At 47.6% G+C, this 17,175-nt stretch overlaps 1 protein-coding gene across 1 annotated transcript in view; it reads left to right on the forward strand.

Moving 5' to 3' along the window:
- YEATS2 (YEATS domain containing 2) overlaps positions 1–8,935 on the forward strand; it is a gene marked incomplete at its 5' end in the record, with an annotated part of 19,033 nt that extends 10,098 nt beyond the window's left edge. Inside the window, 8 exons of the mRNA XM_008939917.1 lie at positions 422–533; positions 1,755–1,828; positions 2,922–3,001; positions 3,950–4,151; positions 5,396–5,622; positions 6,388–6,462; positions 7,649–7,722; positions 8,518–8,935. Coding sequence (XP_008938165.1) covers positions 422–533; positions 1,755–1,828; positions 2,922–3,001; positions 3,950–4,151; positions 5,396–5,622; positions 6,388–6,462; positions 7,649–7,722; positions 8,518–8,626 — 953 coding nt within the window. The remainder of the gene's footprint in view (positions 1–421; positions 534–1,754; positions 1,829–2,921; positions 3,002–3,949; positions 4,152–5,395; positions 5,623–6,387; positions 6,463–7,648; positions 7,723–8,517) is intronic.
- Between the last annotated feature and the right edge of the window lie 8,240 nt (positions 8,936–17,175).

Here is a 17,175-nt window from a genome sequence, read left to right on the forward strand (position 1 = left end):
TCCTGTCTCATGAGAAAGTTCAGTGGTGGCAAAATCAGTGATCCCTTCAAAGAAGTGCTCCCCTTGAAATGTCACTTCTTGCTGGAACTGTTGGTAGCTTTCTGTCCAGCTCTTTGTTTCCAAGAAGGTCAAGGTGCATTTGCAGGCAGTTCAGTTTAGGTCAGATACACGTACACAAAACATCAGCAACTGATTATGCAGATGTCCTGAGGAGGATGAGAGGTGAGCACGTTGAGATTTGGAGGGGGGTTTGCTCTCAGCAGAGCTGAAAGTCAGATGTGTTCATGTGTGACAATCCAAACACAAACAGCAAATGAAGTGATGTTAGGTAAGACTGGGAGTCTCACTGGAGTCTCAAGACACTGTGCATCAAGCTGACAGGTGCTTTTTGTCTTTTAAAATGTGTTCTGTTTCTTTGAAGTTAAGATGGAGCCTGATTCAACAGGACAGAGCTGCAGTTCTGTGGGTACCCAAGAAGGCCAAGCAGCAGTTAAAACAGAAGAGAGCTCCGAACTTGGCAATTATGTTATCAAGTAATGTTCATCTCTCTATCAGGACTTGTGATCTTTCAGATGCTGGGGGGACTGGAGGAGGTTCTAGGGATATGTGCAGTAGTATTAAGTTTGACCTAGAAATACATCATAAAATTTTCCATCCCTTGCACAGCTGTATCAGGACTAATCCTGTCGGGTGGCATTTGGTTCAGACAGTTACAATATTTTTATTTTTGTCAATGGATTTGTATGCAGGGGTCACGAGAGGGAAGAATATTTAAAGGTGGTTTGGGTTTTGCTAAAATCACAAGCTGCTAAAACCTCTTTATAGTTCACTGCTTGTGTAATTCCCATTGCCATTGTGTGTCCTTACTGAGGTCAGGCTACCCAGTGAAGTGCAGGTCAGAAAAGGGGCATCTGCAGTAAGCAGGACTGTCTCTGTTCTTGCCTCTGCAGCCTTGTTAAGCTCATGTACTTCTGTAATTACTTAGTATGTGGGCTGCCTTGGTTCAGAATTGGAAAAACAATAAAGATCATTACAGTATTTGTCCACTGGATGCTGTGAAATCCAGTGCTTTGTTTGTGATGCTCCTGCAAGTACTTTTGAGTGTTTTGGGTTTTTTTATTTTTTTCACCAGCCCTCAGTTTGCAGAATCTTCTGTGTATTTTTTGGCAATGTGTAGGGTGTTTCTCCTGCTCTCAATTCCTCCAGTGCCTGACTTCCCTGTCACCACATTTCAGAAAGTTTTGTTACCCTGACACATGCCTGCAGACATTGCCCTGGTGGGAGGGTATGTGAAGGAGACACAAATAAATCTCCAAGTCACTGAACAGTTATCTGAGTTACCAAATAACTAGTGGAACATACAAGTTTTGCCAGTTAAATACAGTATAGCTAGTTAGGTAAAATTTGCCCAAGCTCCCATGAGTAGAGTTTCTCATGCAGTGTCCCATGTTCCTGCTGGCACATCCTGCACTAATAGGTGCATTTTATCCCTCAGAGTAGTGTTGAACCCTGTGAGATGATGCAGGGGTTTCTTCCAAGCCAGCCCAAAACAGCAGCTGTGGATTCTTTAAAAGAGGAAGGGCTGTTTGAGATACCTCCTCCAGGCTGGGGCATAACAATTTATCCTCAAACTGCTATTGCTCTAATTCCTTGGGGCTAGAGACTTTAAACCAGGCAGTGATTTTGAGACCTTTTGCATCTGATTCCTTGCTTCCAACAGCTTTCTGCATTGTGATTCCTTCTCTCCCTTGCAGCATAGAGTATTTGGAGAACGTCCAGCAGCTTTTAACAGCGATAGTGAAGAAGGTTCCACTAATTGCTGAAAAAAGTAAGTAGTGAATTAAAAGGCTTTGCCTTCTATTTTCAGTGTATCAACAGAATGTCTTGCATCCTCTGTAGCCACAGAAATTATTAAAAGGCAGAAGGCAATAAAGCCATTCTCCTAGAGAGCTTGCTCCAGGGGTTGTTCTAAAGATGCTTAGAATTAGGTTCTTCCAATACAGCCAAATACGTTGTCAGCAGTTATTATCTTTCACCTGGTTTTTGGTTGGAAATATTTTCTCTTTTCTCACATAATGGCTGCAAGTAGCTCTTCTTCTCCCCCATTTATCCTTAATGGATGTGCTTTGCTTTTTTTGTTGTTGTTTTTTCTTTTTTTCCTTTTAATTTAACGTCAGGGTTTCAGAAATGCCTGCAAATGTCATAACACAGCTCAGCATTGCAGTGTGTGTGGTACTGGGGCTTTTGCCTTTTCTTTTTTTAAAAAAAAAAGGTGGTAGTTTACAGAGAAATGTTTAATCTCTTATGGCACCTTTTAATTGCTCAGTCATTACTCCTCATGTACATAGCTGCAAATGTACCAGCTTTCTCTAGTACCTAGTGCCCTTTGAGCCAGTGGTCCTGGAGGCTGGGCAGGGCAGACCCTCTCCAGATAAGCACAGTGGGCAAGGCAGGAGTGGGCAGCAGAGTCCAGCTTCCATCACAGACAGCTGTGGCCTGCAGTGGCTTTTGTAAATCCATGCTCAGGGTACGTGTCCCCTCCTCTTGTTTTTGCCAGGAAACCTTTTCATTGTGGTTTCATTTTTGGGTTATAATTTGTTTGGGGAAAAGAATGAATTTTCCAAATGAAGAGATGTGGACCAGTAAGACAGACCTGTAGGTCTAACTCATTACAGTTTTTTGAGGGAAACCAAGACTTAAAACTGCTCATGGCCACCGATGTCTGTGCGTGTGACCAAGAGGGGTGCTGGGTGTGCATCCAAAACCAGTGTCTGCTGCATGTACCTCTAAGAGATAAGAGTTACAGTCCTTGATCCTGAGAGCATGAAATACTCTCCCTCTCCACTAAATAGCATCAAAACCAGGATTTATCTTACTTTGCTTACTAAAAATGCCATCCTGTTTTTGACTTTGTTTCCTAGGTGAAGATGTGAGCTCTTTCTGTGCCAGTTCAGTGGAACAATATTACAGCTGGAATATTGGGAAGAGGAGGGCAGCTGAGGTAATCCTCTCCTCCTCTGTTTCATAAGCAGTCATTTGGGACACAAGGATTTCTGAATTTTTGAAGCTTCCTTTGTGTTTGGCTTATTTGTTTTCTGAAGCAGTCTCTTGCATTTTAAATGGAAGCTTTCCTGACTGCAAGGCATGCTGGTTTGTGTCCAGGTAGTGATCCAGTTTATTGTTCAGAGACTTTCTCAAGCAGAAGGGACACTGAAGGTCATTTTTCTGTTGAAGTAAGATGTTTTTGAAGCATTCCAAAAATAAGAATTTTTGCAAACTGCCCTGTTAGCATTTTACCCTCATCACTCCTCTGTGGCGTGTTATGGTCGTGGGGATTCTGCCCACCATACTTTGTCTTTTCATGAGATTGTGCCCGTTTTCTGTAGGAAGAGAATTGAGGGATCTCATATGAGCAGTGCAAGTGCTGAAGTACATTGTCAATTCAGCAGCTACAAATATTTTAGTTAATCTGGACTTTTTGTATTGTGGTTGTTATATTCTCCCATATTTCTCCATAATTTTGTCATCTTGCTGTGGAGTTTTACAGGGAAGAGATTAAAACTGACTAGACCCTCTGCTGTTACCAGCCTAAATGATTTAACCAAAATTTGGAGGAGCTTATTTTGCTCTAGTGGGTTTCTTGCACTTTGCCATCTTAAGTGTTACTTGGGAGATGAGACATTTCAAGTGAAGACAAATGTGTCTAGGCCCCTGTAAATATTTGTCCCTTTATCTTGAGCTTTTTGTATGACAAAGTAGAGTTTAAATTACCTGCCTAGAGCTGCCTAATATCAGGATTAGGACCATCTTCCACGTCTGATTTTCCTCTTCATTCTGAGAATATCCTGTTCCTTTGGTTTTCCATGCAAGCTGCAGTGTTGTGCTGGACCACAGCCTACCCTTAAACGTTTTAGCCAGTGTGATGAGCTTTCCCTTTGGTCTGTCACAGTGGCAACGAGCAATGACAGTGAGGAAGATCCTACAGGAAATCCTAGAGAAGCACCCCAGGTTTCACAGTATCACCCCCCTGAAGACCAGGCAGGTGGTGCAGTGGTGTCGCTGCCACGGCTACACCCCCCCCGACCCCGAGGCCCTGCGGGACGACGAGGACTCCATCGAAGATGTGCTGACCCAGATAGACAGCGAGCCAGGTGAGGCTGGGGCACGTCTGCTCCTGCAGGAGAGGGGGATTCCTGCCTTGTTGTAGTCTTGATTCATTCAGGAACAACAGAAGTTGGAGATCATAAGGGGAAGCCTACAAAAGAGGCTGTCCCGTGTCTCGGTCAGTCCCGGTGGTTTTGGGTCTCTTTTGGGTTTTACTGTGCTTTGAAAGCCCATTGTAGATAAATCTTATGAGAGGCAATTCTTGCCCCACACTGTAAATACTCATAAGTGGGCAGACAAACTAAGCATAGGGATAATGACGTGTCTGCCCTTGGGTAAGCTTAGCCTCTGTGAAGACTCATCACGCAAACAGAGTGGGTCCACATACAAAATATTACAGCCTGGCAGTGATGGTGTGGAGCTCAGTGGGGGCTGATTTACCTCCAAAAGTGAGGTGAATTGGCCTGTGTGAACTTCGTGTTCTGTTATTACAGCTGCTGCATTATTCCACTAGACATGGCTCTGGGATCTCCACGGTCCATTTGAGTATGCATTAAACACATCTTTAATTTCATCCTTTCTTCACAGTTAAGCTCCTTTGTTTCACCTTCAGATAATCCCTTTCCCAAATGATTTTCTGTTCTGATTGTACAAAGATTTAAGGTATTCCAGACATGTATGGCTTTGATTATTCTTTGCTAAGTCTGGCCCTGCGTTGCAGTTGTTGTAGATGGAAAGGAAGCCTGCGTCCACCTTTTAATATTTTTATCTCAATAACTAGATTTCTGTTTCTCTTGAAGAACACAGTCTGTTCATTGCACAGCTTTCCACTAATACTGTCCCGTGTTGAGCACACAGAGGTTACCCTTGTGTAACCCCACTGTGAATCTGCCTTCTGATTTTTCTGAAGAAGCATGATACTTGTCACAGTGTAACAGATGACTTAGTGCTACCTGGTGCTTCCACAGTAAAAACTCCATTTCTCCAAGCAAGCTGACTGCTTTGCCAGTTGTCAAAAAGCTTCTGTGAGCATGTCTGGGAGACTCACATTATCCTGGTTTTGTCTGAAATGCAGCCTTCTTGATTGGTGTAGGGGCAGGTGAGGGGGAAGACCATGAGGATATAGTTAGAAGGCTCTCAGTGACTCTTGGCTTTTCTATTCATCCTGATATTTGGTAGGAACTACAAAGATGAGTTCTGATTACCTTATTTTTTTACCATATTTTGAGTGTGCATCTGTTTATAAACAGCTTTCCATAACTTAGCATGTGTCTAATTGCTTTGTTTTCAGAATGCCCTTCCTCTTACAGCAGTGGGGAGGAGCTGTGCAGAAAACTGGAGGAGCTACAGCAGTTTCTGAAGCGAGAAGCAGAACAGGAGGAGGAAGTAGACATTCTCAACTTCACTGAACCTTTGAAAATAAACATTAAGAAGGAGCAGGAGGAGAAACAAGAGGAGATGAAATTCTACTTGGCTTCCTTGCCTGCGTCAGAGTTTGTGAGGGACACTGCAGAGAAGGTAATAAGTGAATCACAAAGCTACTAAGAACTGTTGCTAAGCTAGTTGTAGTCAGACATTTATTTAGTTGACTGTTTTTTCTTCATCTCTGTGGGCCTCAGGATACTTTATGAAAGTTTTTACATGTGCCCTGAGAAAACTGAACCTTCTGACCCAGGACAGTCAGCTGGCCAGTGCTGGCAGGAGAAACTGAAGCATGCCAGCTGAGAGGTCATTTCAGAGTACTTGTGTTGCAAGGCTTAATACCAAAAAACCATCCTAGAAGGCTAGAAGCAAGGGGAAATGAGGGGTGAGGAGGACTAGCACTCGATTCTTCCTGTCCCATCATGGGAAAGATTCAGATCTGTTGCTTGGACTAGTGCTCTTTAATAGCAGCTCCTGAAAAGAGAGTGTAATAAAGCTTAGACCACAGCAAACATCTCTGCTGCTGGGATTTCTTCCCCCTATTCAAATTAGATTGAAGGAGAGGGAGAGGGAAGTCCTCTGTCACAGCAGCAGGAAGGAAAGAGACTTGACTGCCTTGGCTTCTTGGAAAGAGGGCTCCCCAGTACACCAGCAGTCCTGGGAGCAGTAGGAGGGGTTTGGGTGCAGCAGTTGTGTGAGGAAGAAAGGATCTCCATCCTCACCTCAAATGGACAGAGCTTTGGTTCTGCAGTGTATCTGTCTTGCTGCAGAGGTGACGAGGGCACAGGCATGATGAGAGTGAGACTGGGGGTGAAACACTCTTTTGATGGACTCATTTTTATTTTCTCTCCTGTTTTATAGATAGGGATTTCTTTCCAGCCTGCTGAGGTACAGAAGAATGTTTATGCATCAGTCATAGAAGATATGATTCTAAAGGTAAGATGTGACTTCATAATGAGAACTTTACTGTAACTGTGTTAACCCAGTAATGCAGAAAAAAGAATATCCTTATTAATATGTATTTATCAGATCAGGAGATGCAGAGTCTGCTGTCTCTTCATGCATGCATAGAAAGCTATATAGCTGTCCATACACTTCTGCATGTGTTTCCAGCTTTCTATTTGTGGCCCTGGACACAGAATGGTGATTTGCAGATTCTCAACACCAGTATGATACTGACTCACTCTGCAACTTTGAAAGTACCCCTTTCTCTGCCCTACCCTTCAGAACTGGAAGGAATCTGCCAGTGTCCTGTAAGATTTGATAATTTTAGACAAGCTTAGCTATTTTTTCCTAAACACTGTTCAGATCCTTTTTGCCTGGGTTGTCTTTGCTGGGAGGCTGCTGAATTCCTGCAGACAGCAGCAATTCTGCCGTATACAGGGAACCATTTCTGTATCATAATCATCTCTGGAAAACCAGATGGTTTCTTGCCAAAGCTTTGGACGCAGATGGAGTTCTTGGGTTTGGACTGAAGGCCAACACAGGTTATTTTTAGCAGTGCTCTGCTGTATTTCAAGCCAAAGACAGTTTTGGGTCTTGTTTGTACAGACTGCTGCTTATCAGAAGATCACTTTCTCAAAAGCCAGTTGATTCCAGGGTACACATGCACTCCCATGCACACTTGTGCTGTACACTCTGTTACTTACCACAGTTGAACTCACATCCATCCATTTGTAGACCCAGATTGTAACCACAGATTGCTCCATTGTAGCTGTAGAGTTCTGCCAGCTTTCCTGACTGAATGTCCCAGGAACCTCTAGTCTAGTCTTGATGGAGGCACAGAAAGCCAAGAGCCTTAATTAGCTTTTGATTGAACCTTGGTTAAGCCAAGTGTGCAGAGCATGCAGCTGCCTGCTGCCCAGGCTGGGAGGTTTTTGTGAGAGTGGCTTGACATAAGCCTGGTTGTCTTGGTGCATCTCTGGGTCTCTTTTTTCCTGTTAAATGGACTCAGTTCTTAGTACTGTGCTAATAAAACTTCCCTGGGTATTTTGAACTGCCCCCTGCTGATGGGGTGCAGGATTGACGTGGGCCAGGATTTTGGCTGTTCTTACACTAGTCCTGGAGCAAGCAGCGTGTGCCTTTCCTCTTTGTGATGCTGTCCCCTGCTGTGTTGTGACAGGCCACGGAGCAGCTGATGAGTGACATCCTGCGGCAGGCGCTGGCCGTGGCCTACCAGGCAGCTCCTCACAACAGGTACTGCACCTTCTACTGCTCAGGCCCTGGGGGGAGGGCGTTGAATGATGTCCCGGGAAGATCCAGGCCCTGTGAGGGGTGTGGCATCTCCTAGCTCCAGGGTGTCAAAGGGTGGAGACACAGACAGCATGAAAAACTGAGGCGGGGTTCTCTGGTGTTGCCACACTCGGAGGCAGGTGACTTGTTTCTGCAGAGCCATGTTGGAAAGACCTCCTCACTCTTGTCAATCTCTTCTAGACAGCTTACCCGTGGCCTACCAGAACTTAACCTAAATAATCTCTCCTTTATCTCACTGATACCCTCTTCCCTGGCTCAGATACTGACTGATTTTGATGGTAACTATTAGGCCACATTTTTATTTCTGTTCAGTAGCATGATTTGGGATAGCTTGAAACTGGGGAAAAAAAAGTACCACTACAAGAAAATGCTTAGTTTTATACAAATTCAACAAATTTACTTGTATGCAATATATAAATATTTATATAGTATAGATTAAACGTGTATGTTAGAAATACATACCCTTAGTCTGTGCTGTAGAAGTTCAAGAATGAATACTTCAGCACTGGATGTTCCTGTCCTGGTGCCCAAGATGTTTTGCCCAGTCACTTTAGAGTGGCTTTTTTGTGCTGTGACATTTTAATGCATTTCCTGTGGTGCTCTAACAGCTGCTCTTTTATCCTTTCATTGATCTCTTTTTCTGTTTTCCCCTTCTGTTAGTAAATTTATTGACTTGCTGCTTTATGGACACGTGTCTTTTTATGTATTATAACAGCATCTCTGATGCTTTCCCTGCAGGACTCCAAGAGAGATCACAGTGATGAATATTCACAAAGCCATCTGTAATATTCCCTTTCTTGACTTCCTCACAAACAAACATATGAAGATACTAAATGAGGAGCAGTGAATTAGAGCAGAGAAGATGCTACAGGGAAGGTGGATTTCTGCCTGGAGTTGGGTTGTCAAATCCAGTATTTCAGTAGGACGCTATTATACACATTTATAACATTGGGCTACTAGATTGTTACCTCCAATTAAAGATGCACCTTAATGCAACAAAATGATGCTCTGTTCCAAATCAAGTTGTTAAATGTCAGTGTTTACTTGGTAAGTGTCTGTTCAGTGGCTGAACAAACATTGTCAGTTTGCATCAAGTTGCTCGCTGTGAGAGACTCCACAGGCCTGGTCCCTCTCAGGCAGCTGTACTGATGAGCTTGAGTTTGGGGTTTTTAAGAAAAGAAATTAGGCTTTTTGATGCTGTCTATATATAGTTGGTTTCCCCATGCAGTGGGCAGAACAGTTGCTGTGGTGCTCTGAATAGGAGACAAGTCAAAAGCAGCTTTCAAAGCTGGATCATTTGAGCAGGTGGGTGGGTTGGTTGGTTAGTTTGGGTGTGGGGGAGCAGAAGGCTGATGGCAGCAACAGATTCTGCCAGGCCTGCTCCAGCGTGACGTGTGTGACTGAGGAGGCAGCTGGGCACACTTACCATTGGCTTATTCAGCTAAGTGTCACCTAACCAAGTTCCTTGCCTCTCCAGAGGAGGTGTCAGATGCCACCTTCCTTTGTCACCTCAGAAAGGGTAGACTGGCACATGCTCAGTTGAGATGAACAGACCATGGTCAGGTTTGCTCAGAGTTGGCTGTCCTGTGTGGGAAGGGAGAAGAGCAAGGACAGTGTTCAGTTTGTGGGCTTGGACTGGCTGAAACCCTTGGCTTGCCCAGCGAGTGGCTCCCCAGGCTGCCAGGGAGTTTGGACTGTGCTGGAGGGCAGGTGAAGTCATGGCTGTGTTCTACAAGGCTTCATGTTTTGACAGCACTCACTAATAATCAGCCTGGACCCTGAAGTGCTGGGGGAGCAGCACCACTTTTGGCTCAACTTCTGCTCAACACGGAGGCCTGATAGGAAAACAAAAACTATCAGAGATTTGCTGCTTGTGGGGAGCTCCTCTGATGTCTTGACTGCAGGAAGAAGTTCTGCTACTAACCCCAGCACTCACCTGTCTCAGGAACATCACTGGTGTAGACGTGTCTGCAGCCTGGCTGTCAACACCTCGATGGAGAAGGCTTCCCTGACAACATCCCCACCACCCCACGTCCACCACCCCTCTGCCCTGCCCCGTGGCTGACTGCTAGGAGTGTGAATAAGCCACAGTGAAGTTGGTGGGGCTCCAGTTGGACTGTCCTGCTTTCAGGGTGCTGGTTCTGTGAGGCAGAGCTGTCGTGTGGGGGGAGCATGGGTCAGACAGCCAGAACCTCCAGTGTGCTGATCTCAGCTGGGTCTCTGATCTGCTGCATGGCCTTTGATTTAATCACTCTGTGCCTCAGTTTCCCCATCTCTGAGCATGGGGAGCAGGATACCTACCTCACAGGGGTGTACTGAGGCCTCGCTCTTGCTGGTGCCCTGCTTTGACAATACAAAGCCTTTTGTACACATAAAACCACAGTTACCTTTCCTGGCCTGGGGTAGGAACAGAAATCTTCAAAATGTTATCTTTTGGTGCTTTTTTGGGGCTAGAAGACAGGTGATGGTAACTCCAGTAAGTGTGCAGGAACTGTGGGAGATGGTTCAGTTAGAGGGTGATTTCAGGCTGCCTAGGGGAGCAGTGTAGGTTTGATGCAGTTCTGAAACATCAGAAGGTACTGTGTGCCTCAGAGGAGGTGCTGCCTGCCTTCCTCACCTTAACTAAAACTGGGCTCTGCAGGAAGGCCCCTCTCAGTCCTTCAGAGCTCACGGGGAGTTACAATTTGCCTGAATGTCAGTGGCAGAACCTGACCCTTACTTCTAGGAAATGGGACCAATGGATGAAATCCAAACAGCATTCGGAGGAGGACTTAGATGCCCCCTAGGAAGGGTGTTCAGATGCTCTGGATTCAGAAGATAATCCTGGCTTGTTGGTGTGAGCTGAGAGCAGGATTGCTGCAGGAGTGGAGCACAGGGCTTAGCCCTGGCAGCAGTTTCTGGGCTGAGGTCAGTGTGAGCAGTGGTGATGATGCTGGAGCTCGGTGTGGGGTCGGGAGGGACCCGGGTGGCTGGGGAGCTGCAGGCCCACACGTGGTGGGCTGGGGTGAACTCAGAAGTCCATCCTGCTTCCAGGCAACCTGTGCAGAGCTACAAAAGAGAAGGGCATTTTCCAGCTATCTGTCACTGTTGCAGTGACAGCCTGCAGGTTGTGTGGGAACAGCCTCTTGGGCAGACTGAGTCGTGCTGTGATCTCTGCAATGACACGGGCACTTCCAGCCCCATCTCCTGGGGGCTTCCTCTCTGGGGCCTGGGTATGCCCAGAGCAGCTCCTCAGGGTGCAGGAGCTCATCTTTGGGCATCTGTTTGCAAACTGTGGCTTTTTTTGCCTGTGCCCTGCTTTCCTATGGGGAGTGGAGTTCCAGAATGAGTCCTGAGCCTGGCCCTGAAGCAGGCAGGTAAATGCCCCTTGTTCTTAAGGGGGCTCTTGCAGTAGAGATCTGTTGCTACATTTCTGAGCAACCACAGGTTATTCTCCTAGGAGATGCTATATTAATAATATATAAAGTTTGCTGAAGAAAAATAAACTGTTAAAAATGGGTAGAAAATAACACATTTTAGTCCTTCAGATGTAGGAAACGTTTGCAACAAGTTCTTTGAGTTTTGAACAGTGGAGGAAGGAAAACTTGTGGGTGAGAAGTTCTGTAAGGATTGCTGGGGGTGAGTTAGAGGTGGTGGAATTCCATGTGCCCCTGCAGGGGTGTGGAATGCTACAGTGATCCAGTGTGGTGGAATGTCAAGGTGTATTTCTCTTGGCTTTCTAAAGAATCTTGATAAAGTTAAAGATACCTTTACAAATATTGCCCCTGTTTGTAATGCTGAGTGTTTCAATCCTTCATGTTATGTGTATTATACTGTATAATTGTGTAAGATACGTATGTTTACAATAAATTCTTTTATTAGCTGTGCTGGGATTGTCTTGACTGTCACCTCTCAGTCAGAGCAGCTTCTCCAAATCCACAGATTTTCGGTGCTTGGTATATTCAGAATGTTCTAGTTAGTTCTGGGTTAAAACTGGTAATTGTGGAATTGATCTGAGGGAAAAGCTAATTTTTCTCTTTTCTAGCCATCTTAGAAAGCTTTTGGGTTTGGAGGCTGGGGAAAGGGAAGCCAGGAGCTCCTCCAGCTTCTCGTCCTGCAGAGCAGCCTGTTCAAACAGCAAGTAATTGGGTTGTGTGGAAGATTGGGAAGTGTGGTGGGTTGATGTTGGCTGGCTGCCTGACACCCAGCCCGCCACTCCCTTTCTGCAGAATGGGGAGGAAATAAGATGAAAAAGCTTGTTGTGGGCAAGATGAAACCAGGCACATTGTGTACCAGCTGTGGGGTGGTCAGATGCCCCATGCCCAGCAGGCTCCAGACCACCTGCTTTAGAAATGAAGCTGTCTGCACACAGGGCTGGTGCAGGAGCAAGTGGTGTGTCTGTGACCCAGGGATCTGGGGCCCATCTCCTCCCTCCTCTCTTGGTGACACCACAGCCTGTGCCACCAGGGACAACATCCCTCCTGCACCCTCTCTGCCCTGAAAGCAAACTCAGGCTCCCTGGGCTCCATGGTACCAGTGCCTGTTTGTGGTGAGCCAGGGTGGTGCACGGTCTGCAGGGCCAGGGCAGGGAAAATCAGCATGAGCAAGGCAGAGGTGCCAGGGTTGCATCCCAGTGTTCACCCTTCAAGACATCAGTGCAGTGCAGAGAGAGGGGCAGTTGATGAAAGCAGGCAGGTCATTAATGTGCTGCTTGTGAACTTCCCAAGTCCAGGTAAGCCCTGCCCTGAGTGAGGGAGGACTTCCCACACCAGAGCATCACCCAGGCAGGTGGGTGCAAAACTCAGCGTCCCATCACACGGGGTGTCAGCAGGAGGGACTGAAATGAGTGTGTTCAGTGTCACCCTCGAGGGAGTTGAATGCTTCAGGTGTAAAAACTTCCTTCTAAAGGATGTCTCTTTGTGTCAAGTATCCCTTGTCTGCAGTGTGACCCAGTTGGGAAGTCTCCATGGAGCTGGATGTGAACCCAGAGCAAGGGGGAAGACGAACACTGGCGTGAGAGCAGCCCTGGAGGCAGCCCTGGCATCAGCAGCCTGGAGACTGCAAAGCCTGTGGAGATCTGCCCTGCAGAGGAACGTGGTGTGACACTTCTGGATTTGGCTGAGGCAGGCAGAACAGGATGATCCAGCAGCCAGCTGCACCTCTGGCCCTTGCTGAGGTGAGTACTCGCTCAGCTTTCCTCCCATTCATCCCTCCTGCCACTGGAGCCAGGCAGCAGCTCCTGAGCCCTTGGCTTTCCCTGGCAGCCTTCTGAGGCGTAGCTGGAAGAGCTGGCAGCACACAGCCTAGGGAAGCTGGTTTGGCACCTGTACTCACTAAAATGTTCTGGAGAGCAACTGTGAAGGGCTGTTCTGGCCAAGCTCCAGGCCAGCCCCATTCCCCTGTTGCCCCATCGTCTGGTTCCCCTTTGAAAATGGCTGGGAAGAGTCCCATAAGTGATGATGAATTCTGCAGAGCAACAGCCTAAATGTGGAAAGCAGCTGTGCTGCCAGAGCAGCAGTCAGGCCACAGCCTGAAGGGTGCTTTGGCAGCCAGCTGCGAAGCCGTGTGGGGGCTTTGTGCGCCAGGCGGGGGGGGGCCCGTGCTGCAGAGGGGCCTGAGGAGCCAGGACCTGACTGCTGGGGGCCCTGAGTGCAGCTGGGCACCCCCCAGGACCTGGCTTGGTGCCCCCTGGCCTGCTGCACGGGCAGCCCTGTGAGAGGAAAGCAGTGACACCTTGTCCTGCCAGGCTGCATACCCAGGGGTTAGGTTTCACAACAACAACAAAAATGGGAAAGAGCCAATAGCCAAAATACATTTTAATTTATTAAATTAACTCCAGTCCATTTGATAAAATACAAGCTCAGTACATTACCAGTTTGTTTACAACTGGGTTGATTTTTTTTTTTAAGAAATACAGTGAATTAAGAAGAGAGGCAATAGACAGTTCATCCTTTTTGCTTTGTTTTTTTTTTGCTTTTTTTTGCTGTTAATAAAGTTCAGGATCAAAATGAACTTAAATTGTTTGAACAAAACTGTTAAAAACATTAGAAAGAGGTTAAACAGGCAGGCTGAACTCGTAGAAACATCTAACATGCAAAACCTTTAGTACAGTTTGAATGTTTCTAATGGATTTCCTGAAAAATGAATCTGCTGAAAAATATAATGGCAAGGACTGGTATTACTGCTGGGCTCCTCTGGGCCCAGGGGTGGGTGTGGGCAGTGCCATCCCTCGTGCCAGCCAGACACACTCTGCAGGGTCACCTGCTCCCGGGGCTGACTCTGGTCCTGCTAGCAGAGGGAGCAGAGGTGCCACCAGGAACTTCTCACCCAGTGCAGTGAGCAGATGCTGTCTGCATCTATTCCAAATACAATCCACATGCCAGCAGCTCAGAAATTATTTTAATGACAATTATCAGCAATGCAGGGTCCCCAGAGCTCATTAGATTTGCTGTAGACTTCAGCTAGTAGGGAGGTTAAGAAAAAGAATCCCTGTGTTAAAGTGTATTTTATTTAGAGATGGATGAATATCTGATCACTGTTAAGTGAAAGGATAGTTTCCTTTTGTTTCACCCACACGTTTTGAGTGTTGCAAACACATACAGTAAAACTTTTTCAATTTTTTTTTCCCCAAAATAATTAATAAAACCATGAAATAAGCAGCAGACTAATTATATTGCATAAGTCATTGAGCTAGAAACTGTAAACCCACTGCAGTCTCAATGAACAAAGGCTAAAAAATGACTTCTTAAAACACTTGCACCTCAGCAAGAGTTCAATGCACACCAATCTAAAAAGACTGGCTGCAGAACAGGGACACTTCAGATGGCCTGCCTGGGAAATGCAGATGTCTTACATTCTACATGACTTGTTCTGTGGGAAGAGTTTCTAAGTAACATTCCTTCTGCTTGTTCCTAGCATGAGCATTACCAACATACAGGCAATAATTGAGGAATTTCAAGGCAATATTTTCCACCTTGCATATGCAAAGAGTTAACATTTATTAAAAGTAGAAGCATGTCCTTTTCATTAAAGGATCACAAATTGCTTTAGGTAAAATCCATATACAGTATTTACACTTGCCCCAAGAGCTGTCAGGATGACCTCAGTACCTGAGCTCCTCCAGAGGCTGGCTGGCCATGCACTCCTCTCCCAGCCAGGCTGTGCTGCTCTCAGGGCTGCCCCCAGAGCTCACCTCCACCAGCCCACCAGTTTGGAAACTACATCTTTCCAGCCTCAGAGCCCCCAGACACTGCTCGTGCCAGGGGAGAGTTCAACGATGCTGTTTCCTCCAGCTCCCACAGCAACCCTGGAGGTTCAGACCAGCCCCTCTCATGGTACAGTTTCTGGTGATGCTGTTTGAGGTCGTGTTTCCAACACCCCTCGAGAAGCTCAGAACTCAGCCAGACACTCTGTCCTCTGGCCTGCTTAGAGGGAGCCACTATAAAACTCTTTTGGGTTTTAATTATCCATCCCCCTCGTGACTGCCTTCCCTCCCACCCCATGTAGGTAAGTGTAGGGCTGCTGCCTGCAGTGCTGCCCAAAGGAGTCTGCTCTGTGCTGCCAGCTGGCAGAGCACTGAACCTGCTCTGGAGAAAGTGGGTCACTGCTGGCAGGGCTGTGCTGTCCCCCAGGGAGCGCCCGGCGGGGGGCTGTGTTAACAGAGTGCACGTCACCCATCCCGGGCTGCTCTGGGCACTGCCCCTGCCTTGATCTTAACACTCCTCCTGAGAGCTGCACACTGAGCTGACCCACGGCGAGGCTGCCAGGGGGCAGGGCCAGGGTCACACGTTGAGGATCCGCGACGGCGCCTGGAAAACAGCAGAGGGGTTGGGGGAGAACCTGGTCTTCACCTCTGGCATCTAGTGGGGTGAGGGGGAGAGAAACGTTAGTGAGGCACAGGGAGCAACCTTCTACCTGCTCTCCTCTGTAATGTGGCACCACGCAGAAGGTGTTAGCTCCTGGCTGGGCCTCGGCACACAGGGCCAGCCAAGGTGCAGTGCCACCCAGGAGGGGTTCGTGGTGAGCCAGCCCCCGGCCCTGCAGGCGTGTGGCGTGATGGGCACAGCCACCAGCCTCTGCAGGAGCTGCCCTGGAGCCCCAGCACCTGCTCCACCAGCAGCACCAGGCATTGAGGACACTGAGAGGAGTTCCAGCAGCCTCTGGCTGGTCCCTAACTGCTGGAGAGTGCCAGCTGGGCAGCTACAACACCCCTGTAAGGCTTTGCCAGGCCGGGAGCTGCCTGTGCTGTGAACAGAGGCACAGACCTGGAGCACCCTCAGGAGGGAGACTGGTCACTGGCCATGCCAGGCTGTGAAGCTGCAAGGACTTGGATAAGGATGGAAGCTCCTCAGCCCTAGTGGAAAGGCTGAGATAACAGGCTGCCCTCTCTGGTGTCTGTGGAGTCAGAATTTCAGGCAATATGTAGATGTTGTGGTTGCACTGAAGCACGAAGGACACTTGGGTGCTTGTGTCTTCCCTCATGCTTCAGACCCAAAGGATCTGAAGTGGGACTGGCTTCAGTTGTGCATCCAGCCCAGGACTTGGTGGATCTGGCCATAAAATATGGCAGGATGGAAAGCTTTGCTGACTGATGAGTATTCTGATGGCACTATCCAAGTGGAGAAGGAAAACCAAGATCACAGGGAAAGCTATTGATCTGGTGGTGGTGGTCATTGTTGTTGCATCGTCCCGATTTTTCCATTCCTCTGGGGAGGCATCTGACACGCTAAGGAGCAGGAGGGGCTTCACAGACAGCCTGTGCACAGCTCAGCAGCTGGGGAGAACCTCCAGTCCTGCATGCAGGCTGTTAGGACACAACATAACCCTGACTCCCACTTGTCACACAATTACAGAACCATGGAATGGGTTGGGTTGGAAGGGACCTTAAAAGATCATCTCATTCCAACCCCCCTGCCATGGGCAGGGACACCTCCCACTAGACCAGGTTGCTCAAAGCCCCATCCAACCTGGCCTTGAACACTGCCAGGGAGGAGGCACCCCAACTTCTCCAGGCAATGTCTTCAAGGTCTCACCACCCTGGCAGTGAGGAATTTCTTAGTAATGTCTCATCTAAAATCCTCCCTCTTTCAGTCTGAAACCATTACTGCTCATCCTACCACTACCCTCCCTGAAAAAAAGTCCCTCCCCATCTTTCTTGTAGTCCCCCTTTAAGTACTCCACTCTAAGGTCTCCCTGGACCCTTCTCTTCTCCAGGCTGAACAACCCCAAATCTCTCAGCCTGTCCTCCAAACGGAGGTGTCCCAACCCCCTGATCATCTCCATGGCCCTCCTCTGGACCTGCTCAAGCAGATCCATGTTTTTCTTATGCTGGTGGCCCCAGAGCTGGACCCAGCACTGCAGGTGGGGTCTCACCAGAGCAGAGCAGAGGGGGAGCATCCCCTCCCTCCACCTGCTGGC

This window comes from Merops nubicus, unplaced genomic scaffold (genome assembly GCF_000691845.1).
Source record: "Merops nubicus isolate BGI_N331 unplaced genomic scaffold, ASM69184v1 scaffold3215, whole genome shotgun sequence".
NCBI classification, from domain to species: domain Eukaryota; kingdom Metazoa; phylum Chordata; class Aves; order Coraciiformes; family Meropidae; genus Merops; species Merops nubicus.